Source organism: Thunnus albacares, chromosome 3 (genome assembly GCF_914725855.1).
Source record: "Thunnus albacares chromosome 3, fThuAlb1.1, whole genome shotgun sequence".
NCBI lineage: Eukaryota > Metazoa > Chordata > Actinopteri > Scombriformes > Scombridae > Thunnus > Thunnus albacares.
The window spans coordinates 21,736,352-21,757,543 of NC_058108.1; the positions used below are offsets into that span (position 1 = coordinate 21,736,352).

The window sequence follows — 21,192 nt, forward strand, 5'->3', positions numbered from 1 at the left end:
TGTTGTGTATGATGACATTTGACATCCATTTTTACTGATAATTCCTGCAAACAGAGGATTTAATTTCAAATGGATCCCCCTCTAGTACCTCTTGTTCTGTTCATGCCTGACCTTCATGTTTTAAACTTGATGACATAATAAATTGCTTTAAATAGGAGCAGTCCTAACTGACATTATGGACAGTTACATGATCAAGTCAATTCTCAAGCATGTATTAACCTTAATAAGTTTATTTTGTAAAAATCAATATAATATAATAATAATAATAATCATGTCATCGCCTCTGTATGGGCCTTTTCATAGTCGACATGTTGACTCGTCATAGCAGGAAAAGCACAGGTGTTGCTAACATCATTAAAAGTGTCTCTGTTGTATTCAAGTGTCCCAGTAAGTCATGACATAGTGTCAGTGAGCAAAACATGCACAATATCAGGACCCTGAAACTGAAGCAGCTAATCACTGATCATCAGCCATCATTCATTTTATTATTAACATCTGTGCTATTACTGCTACGACATGTCAAAAGGCATTAATTGATTCATTGTTCAGCTTCAAAAAGCCAGAGAGAGAATGAGGTAGTTAGGACATAAAAGTTTGGACAAAAGTGGTGCCATCTCTCTCTCTCTCTCTCTCTCTCTCACACACACACACACACACACAGTCTCTCTCTCTCTCTCTCTCTCACACACACATGGTCTCTCTCTCTCTCTCTCTCTCACACACACACACAGTCTCTCTCTCACACACACACTCTCTCTCTTTCTCTCTCACACACACACTCTCTCTCTCTCTCTCACACACACACACACAAATGTTCTATCTCTCTCTCTCTCTCTCGCTCTCTCTGTCTCTCTCTCTCTCTAGTTGCTCTAGAAAGTTTCAGCTTCTTAGTTGTTCACCAGTTTTGGTGTGACAGTGAAAAAAAACAGTAAAAATATAATTTTAATCCACTTTTAGCTATTATGAAAGAAGATAAAGAAACTTAAACAACAAGATGTTAAAATGTTGTTAGCAAGAATAACATCAGATATCCATTCAAGAGAATATGCACTATGAAATCTAAGCTCCACAGAAAATTTGATTAACAACAAGATTTTTTTTGAAAAGTTGTTGAAAATAATATGGGAAATACATAGAACTGAGGTTAGTTTCTGAGCAGGAAATTGTCTCTCTGCTTTCCATTTGTCATCTCAGACTGTTCTCATTTCCCTAATTTGATGATTAGACTGAGTCGGGGTTTTCTGGCTACAGTCAGAGTGGAAAAGCCACATTGCTGTTTTTCTCTTTCAGTAAACCTCATCGTCTAAGAGAGACCAACACAGATTAGAAGGTCACACACACACACACATACACTTTTCTTTCAACACATCACAGATAATTTGTAATTAAGATACTCAGCTTTGATAAGCATATCTGTTTGCCGTGTTATCAGGGATTGATTTCAAACCTCTGATCTGACCTTTGATCAGATGTCTCAGTGTCACTTCCAGGCCTTTTCTTGGGATGCAGAGTCACAGTACAGTGACAGAGTCGTTCCCACTGATGTGATCAGCCTCTTCTTTCTCAAACACATCCACTTAACCTCCATTCATAAACCAGTTTTGATCATCAGCACTAAATAATTTAGTTTTTCATTTGAGTACACCTAATAAGTTATTTAGTCTGTCAGCATCTAAATACTCTCTATCCATCTGATCCTTTTGTTATTCAAATATTACACAGGAGGTGTTTCTGACAAAAAAACATCAAAAAAAGATTTTCTGTTTTGTTTGTGGTTCACTCCTCGATCAAGCTTTCACGCTAGATATACACTATAGGAGTTGATTTCATTAATTAGCACACAACCAGGGAAGCTGTTAGAAAGCTTGACTCCCTTGATAACTGCTCAACAGCAGCTTTTACACAGTAAATATCTGTTGAGCTCCTTCACCTGAATCAATCAAAGTCCCCCAGTCTGATCTGTGCTTTACATTTACATTTTTATGAACATACAACACTACTTGTTAAAGTAGTTGGGACACAAAGATGGTGTACTGTATCTATACATGCTGTATGTCTTTTCAATTGCCTGTCTTACTGTCTTCAAGTGTTTTTTATTTATATTTCATACTAGTGTACTACATCTGTTTGTGTTCTTTACACCTTCAGTGAAGGAAAAGGCATCATGTACGTGTTTATCTGACAAACTGAATGTGAATATGTTTTGAATTTATTGTTTTGTATTGAATCTGTTTGTTTTGTACTCTGTTGCATTGTTTGGTACATGTACATGTGCTGATATACATAATGATGAAGTCTGGTGAAGTTATTCTACTGTAGTTTGTAATTATGACCAAAAATATCGTCTTTTTCCAGTATTTGTAGTTAAAAGTTAGTTTAAAAGTAGAGATAAACTATTCATCTCTTTCATTGATAAAAAAGACAGTGTGTCACAGGTTATGACATACTTCCTGATACTTTATCTGTGGAAGATGATTCGTGACAAATACTGCAGAAGCCCAGCAGCGACTCCTGACTGTTGGCTTAAGTTGGATATTGACATCCAGAACTATTATCTCCTAACGGACCAGCTTCCTAATTGTTGGAGACGTCTAGCATCAGGACAGTGAAGGAATCATCAGATAAGATGAGCTGAGATGATGTCTACTGTATGTGCTGAGAAGGATTACACAATCTCAACCTGAAGACACAAACCTTCGGCAGAGACACGTCAGACGTGACCTCACAGTATTTGTTTTCAGTACGACTCAGGACTCAGATTCATCACTTTTACTTAGACTCTGGATACTTCTCATGCCAATGAAAGAGTCACAGCAGTAGTAGCTGTGTTTCACCGCCTTGTTTGTTTTTTTCTAACTGTAAAAGATTTGACAGACTGAATATCTTGTTATAAGCATGTATAACTATGTACAGTAGGGCCCAAAGCCTGAGACCACTTTCCCATTCACTTGACTTGACCCTATTGTATATCTCCTTTACTGTCTTGTATTTTCAGTACATCTGGGCTGATGATGCTCACAGCTGGACCGTCGCCTGTCAGTCTGAGCACAAACAAACTTGTCTCACTTGTGATTAAAAATGTTCTGTGTGCTTACCTAAGAGATAAACATTAGTAAGCTAAAATGAAAGTATATGTGCTTGTTGAAAAATGTTATTAGTAACCTTCATGGTATTCACACAGTTGTAATTTATAACTATGTATAAGATTACTGGATCACTGGTTTTGAGTCTATTGCACAGTCAACAAAAGCTAATCATCAAGCTGATGTCAAGACGCATAAAGTTAATTTACACTTTTACTGTACAATAAAATGAAGACACGTCATCAGATAAGACATGGTGTAAAATCCTATAAGAGTAAGATATCATTTAATCTATTTCATCCAAATAAAGACAGTAGAGAGTGTGAAGTATTCCTGCTGACGAAAATGATTAAAGGCCCCTGAGATTAAAATGGCCCCTGAGAGTCTGTCTCTCTAACCCCCTCCTTAACCCTCATCCACACACACGCACGCACGCACACACACACACACACACACACACACACACACACACCGGCCATATAATATGTACCATAATTTAATTAAACAGGCTGAGGTTGCAACATCTTACATAGCTGTAACATAATGATTTATAGATTCACATAGACTGCATTTGGGAAAATAAACAGTGTTTTTGTGTGTCCAAAACCTTATACATCAACTTAAAGGGCAGTCTTAAATAACTAATCCACATATATTTTATATTGTGCGAAAATATCCCATATTTGTGACTGATTCACGGCTGAGATTTGCAAAATCTTTTGGGCTCACTGAGATGCTGTAATATGAGCCAGGGGCTGGTTTCACTGACAGACTGCCCATTTCCTCAAACCAAGACACAAAGTACCTACTGTTGATCCCGAGAAGAAATGAGGTGAAAGGTGTCTAACATGAAGACGTCTCTGCGCCACAGTTTGGTAAATATAACTTAATGTTCTTATGTGTTAATTCAGATATGTGCTAATTTGGAGCATTTTCTACCAAATTAACATTACCCTGCTGTTTACCGACATGTCGGGGCTTGTTTTTTCACATTAAAATTCAGTCGACAAGTCTCACTTATCGCGTGATGAATTGAATCAATCAGATAATTCCATTTCATTGATTAACCTATCACATGGTCGCGCGCAGACGCAGTTAGAGCCGCGTTGTATTAAAAAAGGGCACCTGGTTGTACCTATCAATACTACTAGCAGAAGTCCCTGACAAATCTGTGTTCTTCAGGTTAATGATTCGCAGGTTACCTCGTACTTAGTACTTGAGCGTGGAGTTTGGAGTCTGCCCTCCCCTCAGATAAAACATAATAGGAGGCGCTTGGACTCGCGTTGCCTTTTCTTTTTGGCCCTTTAGTGTCACTTCAGCCACTGACTCCTGTTTTTGTGTCTGTTTTGATCCATATGGCTGCAGAGAGAGGACACACAATGTTCACTCTTGTTGTGTTCTTGCTTTGTGCAGCCTCCTGTGCCTCAACTTCTGCCAAAGGTGAGTTGATTGGTTGTTGTGGATTTTAATGTGTGTAGATATAGTTGAGATGTTTGGGGCCATCAAGGGCCTCCAGTAGATCGCTTAATGATGGTTGATTTGGTTCATTTGGAGCATGAAATGTAGTATGTCCTCTTTTAATGGGACAAGAATGACGTAAGAGCTTAACCCTCAAACATTATTAGTTATGTAATTAATGTCATCTGAAAAAAACTGATTAATATTGTTTTAGGAAAGTTACAGTTCATTTGCATATTCTGTCAAACAAAAAAATATATACTTTTCTTTAATACAAATTGCAGCTTTTATCCCAAGTACAATCTTTCCACAAAGCCTTCAAAATGACTGTCAGAGTGCCCCTACCTCCCTCCCCTGATAGTGTGTGATACTTTCAATTAGGACCCATGGCAAACATGAACTCAATAAATAGTTCCATCTATTACAACTGCAGAGGCAGAATTGGGTGCTTTTGACTGTGGTCCCCAAGGACCCCAAAATCATTGGTATTTTTAAAAAGCACAAATTAAAACAGGAACAGAAAATAATGATATGAAGTCATTGGGAACAAACTGATTGACAAAGTGTGAACATTTTGAATGATAGAATAAATCACCTGTGAGATATGACAAAAAGTAAACCTCAGGGGTCTGTCCCAGTCGGTAGGATTAAGGTTAAAATGAGTATTTTCACACCTAAAACTTTGCTGACAGATAACAAACTTCTTTTACAGATTCATTTGTTTATTTGGGTTTTCATAAGGTTTCAAGCTTCCTTTGCACTGTGTCGCTGAGACACAAAATGAATTGATCCTGGTAGGAAATCACGCTGGGTGATATAACAGAGCCCACAATGTCAGTCTTCTATTCATTGTCAATGGAGTAGCCTCACATAGTGCTGCTTGGTGACATCGCTGATAAGAGGTGAAAGAGTAAAAATTATAATTATATAAATCATCATATATAAATATTATTTGGGTGGCAGGTTGGTGTTTTGCTTGTGATGTTCCTCTAATATTGCAGTCAGTTGTCAGTCATGCAGCAATGACCCAGAGTTTTTACTTTAGTTGACCGGTGATGAAATCAAATACTGACACGTCAGTCTGTCTTCCCTCGTGGCCAAATGTCATATCCAACGGAAACTCTGTCATTAATAGAGCAGAGGAGAGCATTTTATCTCCTCTCTTGTTGAACACACCCAGTTAAATGGCCGCTGACTGAATCACCTCAGCACTGTGGGGGAAATGAAAAAATGAAAGAAAAGAAAGATCAGTTCAGTGGAAGTTGTTTGAAATGGTTTTATGTCGATACATATGTCTTTGGGAAGCTAAATAGACCACCTGAAAGGTTATAAAGGTACCTGTTATTACACGTCCTGATTTTATAGAAAAGATCAATTACTTACAGTTCATATAACTTATTTTTCTGAATCACTACAAATATCATGTTTGAGTTTGTACATTATTTTATTTCAACATTTTGACTGCCTTTTTCCAGAATTTAGTCAGTGGTTTCAACATGTTGGTTTGTTAAAATGAGCTGAAATTCCAGTCTGATGTGAGTTTATTCATCACAGTGAACATTTAGTCATCTCTGCGTGGCAAAGTTACTTTGTCATTAATAACAGAAGCCTGGTTTGCTTTGAAAAGTTTCTTAAGATGTGTGCCCCTTTGCTAGTGGAAAACTCTGACATCTGAGTGTTTGCTAAGAAGCTGCCAAAATCACATTATCCTCTTCATGATGTCCGTAATGTTGCTGACAACACATCTTCATTGCAGCCAAATCTCGGATTTTGGACATTAAATGCTCAAATAAAGAAGAATTGCTGCTAACAACTGTATCATCATGCGATGATACTACAACTTTCACTGAATGTTCCCTGTGATGGATTGACTATCTCAAGTTTCAAGCCTCTGCTATTGGATATTTATGTTCAACTGCCATGAACTGAAACCAGAAGTTAGACAGGAAAATGCATTTGTCTGCCTAAAAAGCTGTTGTATGCTTTGGAAAACATTTTATTTTTTAATGTAAAGCGTTACATATGAGCACATCAGCGGTATGACATTGTTAGTTCAACGTACAGTATGTAGTATGAACATAGCTGAGAGTCTTCTTGTAGATCACTCTCACTTTCTCTGCTTGTGTGTGTTCACCAGCTGTTTCTTCAGGTGCTGCTTTGGGACCCCGGCTGAATAACAACCAGCTGTACAAATTCAACTACATCACTGAGGTGCTGGTGGACAGGGCCAGGGGGTCAAAAGAGGGCAGTGCCGGCTGCAGGATCTCAAGTGATGTGGATGTCCACCTAGTTTGGAGAGATCCAAGCAGCAAGGATGACCAACTGATACAGCTGGCGGTATGCTGGTCCAAACACACGTAGAGGGAGAGGATGATGTTATTACTTAGTGCCTTTATGAATCTTTTAATTAACCAATTTAATAAGTTATTAGACAGAACAATCGGGTTAAGGTTAGAATATACAGTTTTGATGAATATGGCACTAAAATGTAGTTAGTTAGATCCTGATCAACGACTAGTGAAAATTCTGTTTTTAATAAATGAGGCTTTCTTTCTGCAACTGGTGGCTTCTGCACACATCTTTGACCTGTCTCCTGTCTCTCATCAATAGATCTCAAATGTGAGAGTTGACCCTGTGTCCAAACAATCAGAGAAGAAGAACATCCTCCATGGTTCCACAACCGAAAGTCTCCTGGGGAAAACCAGACTAGAGGCTCTGACGAAACCTTTCTTGGTGCATCTGAAAAATGGAAAGGTACGAGCATTAGCATAACCACTTGCACTCCTTGATGTTTTTTTTTTTTTAGCCAGCACATAATTTTTTAGCAGTTTATATTGTAAAAGTTAAGGTCAGTCGCCACACTTGTTCTGACAGTTTCAAGTCTTTTTTAATGCTTTTTTTGTCATACTTAAGGAAAATGAGCACTTTTTATTATGGTCTAAACTAAGGCTACAATTATTGATTCTTTTCATTTCTTGATTACTTAAATTGTTAGAAAACAGTCAAATATGCCCGTCGTAATTTCCTAAAGCCCAAGCTGACATCTTCAAATGGCTTCTTTTGTCAGACAAGCAATCCATAACCCAAATATATTCAGTTTACAATGATATAAAACAGAGAAAAGCAGTATACCCCCACAATTGAGAAGCTGGAACCAGAGAATTTTTGGCTTGTTTTCTTGAAAAAATGATTTAAATGATTGCATTTCTGTCAAGACTAATGGCTCAATCGACTGATTGTTTCAGCTCTAAAATAAACTTTAAAGTGCTTTATTTTTACTCCAGCTAAGTATCAACAGTAGCAGTTCCTGAATATGATGTGAATTGCTTTCTGCTGATTTATAATCTCATTCATATGAGAGACGCTTACATAAGTAATGTAAAGAGTCAGCGGTGTACCTCCAGCACACTGCTGACAGCACTGTTGTTGTCTTGAGAGCATTAATGAGCTTATTTTCATTGTGCTGGAGTGATGATGCTGGAAGGGGCAATACCAAACAGATGTGTGTGCGTGCAAAGGTCAGCGGGTTCAGAGGGTCAATGAATGAACGAGCAAGCCTGACTTAAAGAACAGCTGCGGGTTGGGTACTGCGTGGATAAGGCTCATACTACTTCTTTACAATCACTTTATTGTGACTGTTTACTATTAAGTATAATAGACATAAAAGGTATCTCATTAAAACTGGCGCTGGTTTATGGCTAAACACTGCTGAAGAAAACTGCTTACAGGAGCACGTTTTGTGATTTTGATTACCTGTTCAGACACACAGTAAAGATTTTAGTGTGACTAATTATCAAGAAATAATTTACCAAAGCTTTATATCAAACCATAAACAGGAACAACTTTTGAGTTGACAGGTTATAAAAAAACACTTTGACTGATTGGACTGTAATTACAACTTACTGTGTTTTTGCAAGGGATATGGACCATAATCCCTTTATTAACAATTTAAGGGCAATAATAATAATAATCTTTATTTATTCTTTTACTTCTCAAAATAAGAATATGAACAATCATGGGAGCAGATAATATACATGTTAAATAAATAGATTTATAAGAGAAAATATGTGAATAAATAAGATAAAATAATTAAATTAAATTAAAGCAAATCTATAAAAGGAGGTATTTAGTAGAGATTTAGAAGAGGACACTGAAGTTGATTGAGTCAAATTTGAGTCAAATCTCTGGTGGAAGGTTAATCTAGAATTCTATTAAACATTTATTAAAGGATTACAAACATTTATAATTGTTTTATTATCAAATAGGACAGATAATCATTAGCGAAAGTAATTCTCAACAATCTGGCAACCTAAAATGTATTCTTATTAATGGCTTAAAATTGACCTATAAAGCATAGTAAATGCTTTATTAACCATAAATAAAAACAACTTATAAAAGGTGCCTTATTAGAAAGTAGTTTAATATCCTGTATGATTGCAGTGAACTTGGTTGTTTTTCATATTGGTTTCACTCAATGCATCAGACTGTATGTAATATAATAAATACTGTATGTGTGTTGTGTAACTGTTGTACACCCACTGAAACTAAAACTGATTTAAAAGTAGTTTACGGTAAAGCTTGACAAGTATTACACAGACATTTCCTTGGGATTCATGCTAATCTAGTGGAGTACAGTTTGGAAGAAAGAGGCATTAGATGGTGTGAAACAGGATCGAGCTGTGTCTCCCCTGGTGTTGTAAGGTTATTTATACTGATGGCAAGCTGGGGCAGGAAAAATACACAGAGTAGCAGTGGATCGTCTATTTATGGTGGTCCTATCTGATATTGTGGTTGGGCGCCACAAATAAATTACATACTGTATAGGAGACACTGTAGGATGATGTAATATGCTGCTTTCTGCACTCATGACCGGGACATCGAGTCCATTATTGATTCAAACTGAAGCCCCGTTGGAAAACTTTTTATATCATTGATGATATTCCTTAAAATCACGTGAGCTTTGGTTCCATTACTCTAATAGGATAACAGGAATGTAGGTAAACATATCACTGATCCATCCTCACAGTTGGTTGGTGTAAAATATTTGGAGGCAATTTATGGAGGTTGACTATTCTTAATTCCAATGTGCTAATAGCAAAATATTTCTGTTTTGTTTTTGACCTGCACTTCAAAGAATACATTTTAATTCTGTATGTGATGTAAATAGTTTCTGATGTCATGCACATGTTTGTGTACACAAGTGTGCAAAGGAAAAGTGACACCCTGATGAAAGCCATTGTGAGCTGCGGCACGTACTGTTGGCTGCCTGCCTCAAGTAGCTGCTTTATCCGCTAGTCAGAGTTTCTTGCCATCCATTGTTTGAAGCATGCAACTCTATTAAACATATTTCTTTCTTTTTACATGTCTACTGTAGGTGAAAGCATTTTATTCATACCGGGCAGAGCCTGCAACCATCAAGAACATGAAAAGAGGGGTTGCCAGCTTACTGCAAGTACAGCTCAACACTGGGAAGGTTATAGAGGTAAATTACATGATAAATATCCCATCACAGTTGTTGATTTTAATGCATTTAAGTAATGATAACAAACTTGACTCATGTCTGGAAACAGAATGACGTGTCTGGAAGGTGCACAATCGAGTACAAGGCAGTAAAGGGTCAAGTGACAAGAACCAAGATGCTGGAGACATGTAAGACTGCTGAGACTGGATTCACCACACACAGTCAGGTTAGTCAACGTCCAGAACAACTCGCAACGCTAAAATATAAATGTAATTGACTCGTTAACACATCCCGCCTCAATATGTCCCTACTTCAGGTCTTGGGTGTGAGCAAGAAGTCCAGTTCTGTTACAGTGTTCACACTCGAAGACGGTTTCATACAGTCAGCCGTGGCTGAAGAAACTCACTCACTGGCTGTTAACTCCCGCAGGTCCACTGCAGCTAAAGTTGTGTCCAGGTAAATGCCTTAAGATTAAATTAATCTGTGGTGCCATGTCGTCTATGAGCACACTAAAAATTTATATTTTCTTGCTTCGCAGGCAAACCTTCACGTTAGTAGGGACAGAGGCTGGACCGCTGGAGGCCGCAGGGAAAGATGTCACAGGGGTTGTCAAGTCCATCGATGCCAAACTGGCTGCTGTCGGTGTCGTGGCTGAGAAGGTCAAACCCCAGTGCAAAGGCTGTCCATCAGTGAGTCATTTCCACACATCAAATGTCCATTTTTACATTCGTTCAACTAAAAGGTGGCATCTGTATTTCTATAGACACATGCTTCATAAAAGAAAAAAACTCATCTTTACACCACAGATTACCTCATATAGAAGATGATATTATTTTCAATTTTATAGATTTTAGAGCTGCCTAAGTGTGAGTTATTAAAATGATGCATATTAAATGATAATTCCAGTTTATAACAACCTCAGTTTTATTTTCATAGTTTTGGCAATTGTTTCTGTTGTAATCACCAAAGTAATTATTAAGATCTGGAAACATGGTGACACTGCAACAGTGAAGTTTGAAAGGGAAACGGGCATTAGTGATCAGATGAGACACAGTTATATCAAATGATTAAAACCACTTCATTTGGTCACAAAAGTGAAAGCACAGGAAACCTGCATGACTATGGCAAACACAGTAGGTCAAAGTTCAACCAGGAAGTCGGTCTTTAAACTCTAATGGATGTTAGAAAGAGACTGTTTGCTTACTAGTATTTATGAAGTTTTATGATTTATTATTATGAGCAGGTAAAGAAAAAAACTTGCACATCTAGTATTTCTTATGCAGGTGCATCAAGGTTCCTGCACACTGCTCTTGCTCTTGCTTTTAAGACATTTATTGAGTCAGTACTACTAATATTTCAATCCCTACAGACCTTTTTAAAGTCTGAGTCGAGTTGTACAAGTCATTAATACAAACTGACTCTTAAATAACACTGTATTAGCAAACAGATTTATTTTTGTTCTGTAATTATTGAGTGAAGAAGGTCATCTGTCTTCTAATCCCCTCTCCCTGTGTTGTCCCTCTCAGCTTTTTGAACATTGGCAGGCTCAACAGAAGCAGCTGGAGCCAGCGAGCCTGTCCAAGGCCACGGCTCCTCGCAGCTTCCTGGCTCTCATCCAGAGCATTAGGAAGGCATCCAAGGACGAGATCCTCAAGGTGCTGAAGAGTGCCAGCAAGCCATCTCTGTAAGCAGACTCTTCCTTCCTACATCTTATTTTCCTCTTACTGACTCCATCACTCATTTTATTGAATTAGTATAACTTTGAAAATTGAGGATGTTCAGATCCAGTGAGCTCAACTCACTATTGCTTGGTTTTACTTCTTGTCCCAGACCTCAGGTGGTGGATGCTGTGACCTCCGCCCAGACCTCTGCATCTTTGGATGCCATGCTTGAATTCCTTAACTTCACTGATGCCAAAGGTTTGGTTCAGCAGGAGAGGTTTCTCTATGCATGTGGATTTTCCTCACATCCCAATGAGAGGATGCTCCAGGCCCTGCTGGTGTGTACCTGGTTGTGGTCAAAAGTTAATAACAGAATTGGCAGTTTTCCTTGTTTATTTAAGTAGAATATAAGACCTGTTGTCATCTAAAATATTTGAGTGGTTCATAAGAGGACTGAAATGCAGTTTGGGTCCTCAAAAAGCTGGAGTGCAGCTTTAACTAATGATTATTTTCATTATCGATTAATCTGCCAGTTATTTTCTTGATTTTGATTTGTCTATGAAATGTCAGAAATAGTGATAAATGCCTGTTATAATTTCTTAGAGCTTATGGTGACATCTTCAGATGTCTTGTTTTGTATGATCAATGTGGTTTACTATCATGTATGACACACAAAAGCTTCAAATCCTTACAACTAAGAAGCTGCCACAAGCAAATTTTTAACATTTTTGCTTAAAAAAATGAATAAAAAGATTATTCGATTATCAAAATAGTTGCCAATTAATTTACTGTTGATCAATCAATCCACTAATGGTTGCAGCTCTATATTGGAGTGCTACATTTTTGTTTTGGGGAAACAAACACATTACTTATACTTACTTTACAAATTGCTGTATTATATATAGTATATACAGTATTTTATATATTGCTTATCCTCAAAAAAAATTTAGTTAGAAATGTAGTCTTTTACTCATCAAAACCAGCTCATATTTTGCTTAAATTTGCCAGCAGGGGATGTTTTCAGTAAATTGTAATGAGAACTGTTTTCTTTTTCAGGACATTTCTAAAGGAAAGATTGGCAGCACTGAAATCAAGGAGTCAGTGGTGATCATTATGGGAGCACTGGTCCACAAGCTGTGTCAGAAAGGAGGGTGCAATTTACCGGTGAGCCAAGATAAAATTGAAAACAAAAGTTACTGAAAATGCTTTTTCTATTATAAAACATGTCTTAGTATTATGTCAGGATGTACACTATTTAGAATTGGCAGTTCACAGATGTGAAAGTGTTTTTTTTTATATTAAGTACTTGGGAAACTGAATCAAGCTTGAATGAATGCAGCAGCTGACTGATGATCTTCTGATGTTTGTTTACCTCTCAGACAGTGATGCAGGTGAAGAAGATGATTTTAGAAGGTCCTGACAGCACACAGGTAGAGTCCGAAGTCCAGATGTACCTTCTGGCTCTGAAAAACTCTCTGCTCCCCGAGGCCATTCCTATCTTTACCAGATATGCAGAGTCAGAGGTGGGAGCTTACAACACCATTTCCCTCACCGCCCTGCAGAGATACAATGTTGATCTCATGACTGATGAGGTAAACCATAATGTACAAAACTTGATGTTGATGTAAACAACATGTCAATCTCATTAGCATTAGCTGAAATTGAAACCAAATATTTTTCTGCTGTTTCAGGTAAAACGGACAGTGAACAGGGTTTACCACCAGAATCGACGGATCTATGAGAAAAACGTGAGAGCCGCTGCTGCTGACGTCATCCTCAGTAGCAACCCCTCATACATAGAGGTCAAGAATCTACTTCTGTCCATTGGAAACCTTCCCCATGAAATGAACAAGTACATGCTTTCTAAGATCCAGGACATCCTGCGCTTCCAGATGCCCGCTAGGTGTGTTATGGACCAACACAAATATATATATATTTTTTTTAAAAAGGGACAGACAAAACTGACAAAATGAATTACTGAGCCGACAGGACATAGAAAGAGAAGTTATTTACAATTACAATTTTGTGCTATAATATTGTATTTTTCTTTTTCAGCAAAGTTTTGAGACAAGCTATGAAGGACATGATTTCCCACAACTATGACCGCTTTGCAAAAGTTGGGTCATCATCTGCATACTCAGGATTTATGGCACGTAAGTAATCAACCCCAATCTCCAAATCTAAAATAAGGAAGAATTTTGCAGTTTTGTTGAAACATTTACAATCTGAGATAAAATGTGGAAAAACTATTTAAATGTATTGCTGCGGCTGCCACAACCAGTCAAGAAAACAATCATCTTTGACATTTGGCAGCTTTTTTGGTGCCCATGTGGCTCTTCGAATTCACCATTTTAATGTTATTCCTCAGCAATAAGATCACTAAAATCAACAGTTACATGCAAGCTAATTGAGTATTTTTAATGACAAGCCTGAGTTCATGAACAAATAACTAAAAATAATCACGTTCCTACAGAATCTATGGATGTCACCTCCACATACAGTTTGGACATCCTGTATTCAGGCTCTGGGATCCTGAGGAGAAGCAACATGAATATTTATGGTGCTAATAAAGGAGCAATGCTACATGGACTACAGGTGAGGAAAATCGCCTTTTGCAGGAAAAAAAAGGCCTTTTGCAGGAACAGAAATTTAGATAATTTGAAATGTTCAAGGTGGGTAAGTGAAATATCAGTAAAGAGCAAAAGGCTAATCTGGATATTCTTCATGTCGTCCAGGTGGCGATTGAGGCACAGGGTCTGGAGTCGCTAATTGCTGCCACACCTGATGAGGGAGAGCAAGACCTGGAGTCGTTCGCTGGGATGTCAGCTCTGCTGTTCGATGTCCAACTGAGGCCGGTCACCTTCTTCAAGGGCTACAGTGACCTCATGTCCAAAATGTTCTCCATGACCGGGGAGCCCATGAATGTAGTGAAGGGTCTCATCCTGCTGACAGATCATTCTGAGGTAAGCAACACATCATTCACACTTGAGCTAAATGTGGTGGTTGAACCTCATCATTAAAGTTCACATTCAGAAAGGTTGTGAATGAGAGTGACAAACAATAGTGATGAGTCCTGCTTGAAACAGTCAGTAATGGTGACCGGGGGCCTCAAAGCCAGAGACAGCTGTTGTATTATTAGGATTTCTCATTTGAAAGTCATAGGGCTTAGTCAAAAGAAAGGATGTCCTGATCATATTTTTTTAATCTTGAGTATTTGTGTATCCTCTGAGTCTGATATGATATGTATTTTTATTACATTTTGCCTAAATTAGCTGCACAGTGAATGCTTAGCAACAGTTAGCCTACATTAAAATTAGTGAAGCAATTTCATTTAAATATGTTTCACAGTGGAATAGCTGTGCTTGAAGAAAATATAACCTGCATCACAGGTTTCCTTTGATGATTTCGTACAATATGTTGTATTTTATGCTATAGTATTTTGATTTCTGTGATATCTGTTGAGAGGATTGTCAGTGGAGATCTGGTGTGACAGAAAGCTTTGGACAAGATGTTATCACCAGCATGAACAAAATACTTTTAACCAACTGAATTTTAGAGTTAAGATTAATCTGCAAACTTCCACAGAAAAAGTTGAAAAATCACGAGCGATGGCAGAAGGAAGCTCTTGTAATTAAGAGGGGGAGCTTATACACATCTCTGCCCAGGGGCTCATTGTCTAATAATCTGCCAGTTTGGTCAAGGTTGTCATCTCAAGAAAAATGGCAGTATTTGTTGTTTGTTCAAACAGCTAAAATCACCAACATTTATATTCAGCAGCAAACTAGTTATTATGCTGTCATGAAAGCGAGCTAATAAGGAGGATGTGGATATGGAACTGTAACCAAGTAGATTTAGTTGCCTAAACTTAATAATACCTTAACCATAAAAGAGATCAGAAAATGCTCATATGAGCAATTTTGTAAGAAACTGACTCACAGCTGTGTGTGTCATGAAGCCATGAGGCCTTCTTGACTTTCTCAGACGCATACAGTATGTGTGTGCAGGCACAGATAGTTAAATGACTCACGTTATTAATAGTTAATAACAGTTGTTGAATGCAGTCATGTGAATGTGGACAGGCTCTAAATGTGTACAGCTGATAAAAGGATTTCTGATTGCTCATACTACAGCTACTGATGCCTTTTAAGCACTGCTTTTAAGCGTACAGTCATTGGTAAAAGGAATCTTAATCATTCATGTCAAAAACTGTAGTAAGACATTACTCTCTATTGTGTGTTTGTTCATTTTCTTTCCTGCTCATCTATGGTCTTCCAGGTCATTCAGCTGCAGTCTGGTCTGAAGGCGAGTGCTGAGTTCCAAGGAGGGTTAGCCATCGACATCTCTGGAGGCATGGAGATCAGTCTGTGGTACAGGGAGTCCAAGACCAGCGTCAACAACAGGTACAGTCAAGAGACAATACAATAAAACAACTGTCTTTCCGCTAAGCCAGACCAGCAGCAAATATTTTACATAATAATATGTGCTACTTAATGTATATAGGTCACAGCCTCAAAAACAATCATTGAATGATATATTATCTCACTGAGTACTGTATGTACAGTAGGGTCCAAAAGTCTGAGACCACTTTCCCATTAAGGTGGTCTCAGACTTTTGGACCCTACTGTACAGCAATATGATGTAACCCACTCACAGGGCAAGGGCTTCCATAATAGACAGACGATTCTTAGAAAACAACCTTTGTGACAGAAAGGGAAGTTGTTTCAGAAGTTCCAGCCGTGTCACCTCACTGCAAATAGATCCATGTTGATGTTGGATTCATGTGAACTTTAAATGGTCTATAAGTGTTGTCTGATTCATTTGTTCCACAGGCATTTTGGACATGCTCCAGTATTGTGCTTTACACCTATCTCATTTATAGCTTTATGTGAATATGACATCAGTTCTGTCTGGTTCTCTATTTTAAATCATTACAGTCCATAGACAACAGTGGCTGCTGAACATGGAGCACATCATCATGCTGGAATCAGATATCTTGTGGCATGTGGTGATGAAACAGGATTTCAAGAGCAATGCCACAGAATTTTAAGATTGAAATATGACGAAACTTTCCTGTGCAAGACAGGCTCGATATCAAACCTTAAAGGGGACGTATCATGCACTTTTCCAGGTCTATATTTATATTCTGGGGCTCTACTGGAATATCTTTACATGATTTAGGCCCTGATCAGACAGAGCGCTTTTTGCAGGTTGCAAAACGCGAGCCACAACAGCCACCACTAGTTTGTCCTCCATGATTGTTATTTCCACTTGTTGTCGTCACCACCACAGAAGGCCCTCCTCTCAATTCATTTGACTGGACAATGGGGAAAATGCTAATGATGTCGGGCGCTTTTCCACTCAGAGTTTTTTCTATTCAAGGCGTTCAGGGCGCTCGTGCAAAAATCCAAGGCTCTCAGCAACGCAAAAGCAGCAAGCAAAAAGCTTCACTCTCATTGAAAACAATTACAAAAAGACGCCCCAGGCCGCTAAAAAGTGCTCTGTCTGATCGGGGCCTTACAGTTCCAAAAACTCATTAAACTTATTTATCTTATACTGGCTTTTTATGAGGCCCCTCAGTTCAGCCTCTGTCTGAAACAGGCTGTTTTAGCTCTGGTCTCTTTAAGGCCCCCCATCCTGATGAGCCCACTCTGTTCTGATTGGTTTGCTTCTGGAAGGAACATTTTATGAAGGAAATAAAAAGTTCTGCAAGAAAACAGTCTTTATACTTTAGATAGCAAAGTAAGTTTTCAAAAAAAGTATAGTTTTGGTATCGATACAAAAATTTCTCATACTGTCACTTTTTAAACAGTTACCAGCCTAAATGTCATATACTTAAGCTCACATTAGTAACATACTGATGCACAGTCCAGCTCCTCTCAGAGCGACTCAGAAAAGATTAAAACAGGAATTCATGGGGATTTAGATTGGGGTGCAAAAAACACATGATTCTGTGCATTTAATGCTTCCCTTGGATATCATCATGAAGAAAGAATACTGTTTAAATCTGAGAACTGCTTTATTTCTGATTTTGATAGACCACTGTTAAGAGTAACATCGTAAATGGATGATTTGACCTGCGAGTGCAGGGGAATGGCAGAGGCAGGTGAATGGATCAGCATAGCTGTACCTCTTCCACTCTGATAATAGACTGGCAGGCTATCTATAGCCGCAGAACAAACCACACTGGCATCTTTGCCAAGGCATGTCTCCACGGGCAAAGTTACAGACGTCAGATTTTCAGCTGGTTGGCACACACTTTGAATCATAAGGGGAAGTGGTTATACAGTAGTTAAACTCCACGTTAGTGGCTGAGCTTTACCTGTCGTTAGAGCCACTAACAAACTGGCAAATACATGGTTAAAAACAAGCCCCATATTATGCTGCAGTCGTTACCAAGCTTGGATGTCTCTGACACATGTATACTAAACTTTGGTAACCATAGCAATGGTTGTAAATGGTTGTATGCTAACAGTTTATTGATGAATCTAACTTTTGTTTTTTCCAAGCATTTCATTGCCAGCCATGACTGCCACACCTGTAATTGTTAACTTAAGACCTTGAATAATTGTGCGTTAAAGCAACTACACATTTTTTATGAATGGTATTCCTTTTTTTTTTGGTGGCTCTGGTAATAGATATAGAAAGAGAAATAGAAATAGCAACTGAACTCTGATACATGGACTTATAGAAAATAAGGGACTCTTAAAATAATAATAATAATAATGGACAGTCTTGACATCCACATTGGCCTTACAAAAATGTTTATGACATGTGGAACATGATTAAAAATGTTTGATATTTAATTGTAGACACATAAGGTTTTTAACATTATTAATTACAATGATAAATGCACCTGTTATTTTTAGATATTTCATATGTGAAAAAAAATCACCTGTAGTATCACGTGTCACATGATATTACATGTGATAAGATGTGAAATTGCTTTTTGCATGTAACGTATTCACATTCTGGGACATCATACTTCATATGTGAAAACATAAATTTCACATTAGGGCTGCAACTAATGATTATTTTCATTATCGATTAATCTGATGATTATTTTCTCAATTAATAATCGTTTTGTCTATAAAATGTGACGTCTTTGATGTCATGTTTTGTCCAGTCAACTGTTCAAAATCCAGATATTCAGTTTACAATCACGTATGACACAAAAAAAAATCACATTTGAGAAGCTTCAACCAGCTAATTTTTTGTCATTTTTACTTACAAAATGACTACAAGGACTATTCTATTATCAAATTTCTCTCCCTCATTTGATAGTTGACAGTGTGGAGATAGACAGGAAACATGAGGATAGAGAGAGAATTGCACATGAATCAAACTGAGGATGTTGTGGTTATGTAGTATGCACCTTAAACATTTGGCTACGAGGCCGCCCATGCTTTTTATTTTCTTGGATGAAATCAGGTGTATTGAGCTTTGTCTGTTAAACACATTTTCACTTGGTTTTCTCTTTGTTGTCGTTTACAGGGGAGCGTTAGTGGTCACTGGTAATGTTACTGTGGATCTGGACTTTATGAGAACGGGTGTAGAGGTCAGCTTCGAAACAGAGGCCTCACTGGACTTCATCACCACTGTCCAGTTCTCCAATTATCCCTTCCTGGTGTGCATGCAGATGGACAAAACTACCTTCCCTGTCAGGTAATGTGAGACCCCTGACTTTTGGATTGTATTGTTGAATCAGCTTATACAAAAACCTAATTTTCTATTCCTTATGTTCTGCTTTCAGTGAATACCTGAGGAAGTATGAGAGCCTGTCATCTGGGAAGAGTGTTAGGTTGCAAAAGAGCAGGAAGCAGCTCGTCCCCGGCTCTGAATTCCCTCTTCACCAGGAGAATTCAAACATGTGCAAGAAGGTTTTTGACTCCAGTTGGTAAAAGGAGACGTCATGAACTTCCAGGAGGAAGTCTTCATTCTTTTGGGCAGGTTATTGTCACTCAATGTTCATTGCATTCAGGGACCAGCTATCAAATCTCAGCATTAAGCAGTGAAAGACTGCAAGAGAGGAAAGTAGCGAATGTATTTTTTTTTTTAACAACACATGCAATGTTTACATTCCTGTGAGTATTTAAGTCATTTCAATTTGACATTTTGTTTGCAATTGGGAATTCTTGCATTATCTTTTTATGGATTTCTTTGAAAATGTATTTATGGTGGGCACATACAGTATGGATGTTTTGTTTGATGGGTAATACTCAACATGAGTAGTATCTCTGTAATTTTCCCCCAACACAGTTGCAGTAAAGATGTACATGTAAATATCACACTGGAGAGCGTGAATTAACTTTTCCCATGAATATAAACGCTCTTTTCTTTCAAAATCCCTTTGTTGTTTAATTAAATATGTTTTCTTAAGAGGAGCATTTTTTTTAACTGTATGTCACTGTATCACTGGTCACACACTTGAAATAACTTATGTACCAGAGTAATGATATTGATCAGTTCCATTTTTCATGATAATATTGGTAATTTTTAAATTGTTCCTACAGAAACGATGCGTGTGCATTGTCTTTTTACTTTGTACTTGCAAGATTTGAGGTGACAATCAAATCTACAAAAGTGAAACCATCAACACTTGAATATATTTTTTTGTACTGGCCATAATTGCTCTGTATGTCTGAAAATGTTTGGGGAGTTTCAAGACTCTGAACTCGTGTTTCCATATTTACAGATAATTTTTTGTTGGATATGTAATTGACTGGCAATAAATGTGCACTGGAAACACTTTGCCTTTTGACTTAGTTTGTGGATTCAGATTCACCAAAACAATTGTACAATATGATCAACCCTCTGGAGGCCACTGGGCAAAATTAAGCTGTGTGATGATAATATTTTGCCCAGAGCCATACTTTTCCTACACTGGAATACTAATCTGCAGCAGGTTTGCTGTATGTCAATTAGTTTGTGGTAATTTGATTAAGTATAAATTGATTTAGTAATTTGCACCACTATTAACATAAATACCACAAGTCAGGGCTTCATAATTAGCTGAAAAAAAGTGTGGTACCTTCAGGCCCTTCCCATCTCAGTTTATGTGCTTTGGTTGTGCATGTTCCTAACTAGCAATTAATCAAATAACCACAAACTAAGTGGCATACAATGAGCTTGAGGTTTTCAGGGATCCCGAAGGCCTGGTCAATTCCCAGTTGGTAACGCAACCTTGATATAAAGATGGTGGGAAATGGGAAAATGATCTCAAACATACTTCATTTTGACAACTCTTTGGAAAACAATAGCTGAATATCCATACTGCGGTATGTCTATTGGCATATTAACCAGCAGAGAAAAAAAAAATTGCAAATTCAGTATTTGTTCCGTTTTAGCCATGCTGGCGCCATGGCTCTGGGGATGGCGATGTAAGTCTGTTGGTCGGCCCACCGCTTTGGTCCAAACTGAAATATTTCAACAACTGTTGGATGGATTGCCATGAAACTGTGCACAGACTTTCATGAACATTTCTTGAAGATGTATCTCAATAACTTTGGTGATCACCTTACCATCATCAGGT

General features: G+C 37.9%; 1 protein-coding gene across 3 annotated transcripts; it reads left to right on the top strand.

Annotated features, from left to right (window-relative positions):
- The first annotated feature begins 3,682 nt into the window (after positions 1–3,682).
- On the top strand, positions 3,683–20,411 carry LOC122979485 (microsomal triglyceride transfer protein). 3 transcript variants are annotated; one of them, XM_044346974.1, is made up of 19 exons: positions 3,683–3,958; positions 4,449–4,523; positions 6,679–6,878; positions 7,152–7,295; positions 9,916–10,023; positions 10,112–10,228; positions 10,319–10,458; positions 10,541–10,691; positions 11,529–11,686; positions 11,833–12,001; positions 12,720–12,827; positions 13,043–13,255; positions 13,355–13,566; positions 13,719–13,816; positions 14,137–14,258; positions 14,399–14,626; positions 15,939–16,063; positions 19,155–19,325; positions 19,414–20,411. In XM_044346974.1, exons 2-19 carry the CDS (start codon positions 4,463–4,465, stop codon positions 19,559–19,561), a joined length of 2,673 nt encoding a protein of 890 aa, XP_044202909.1. In that variant the 5' UTR covers positions 3,683–3,958; positions 4,449–4,462; the 3' UTR covers positions 19,562–20,411. The 3 variants fall into 3 exon arrangements, with proteins under 3 accessions (XP_044202909.1, XP_044202908.1, XP_044202906.1); XM_044346973.1 differs by lacking the exon at positions 3,683–3,958 and having other exon boundaries at positions 4,173–4,523; positions 6,691–6,878; XM_044346971.1 differs by lacking the exon at positions 3,683–3,958 and having other exon boundaries at positions 4,174–4,523.
- The last annotated feature ends 781 nt before the right edge of the window (positions 20,412–21,192 follow it).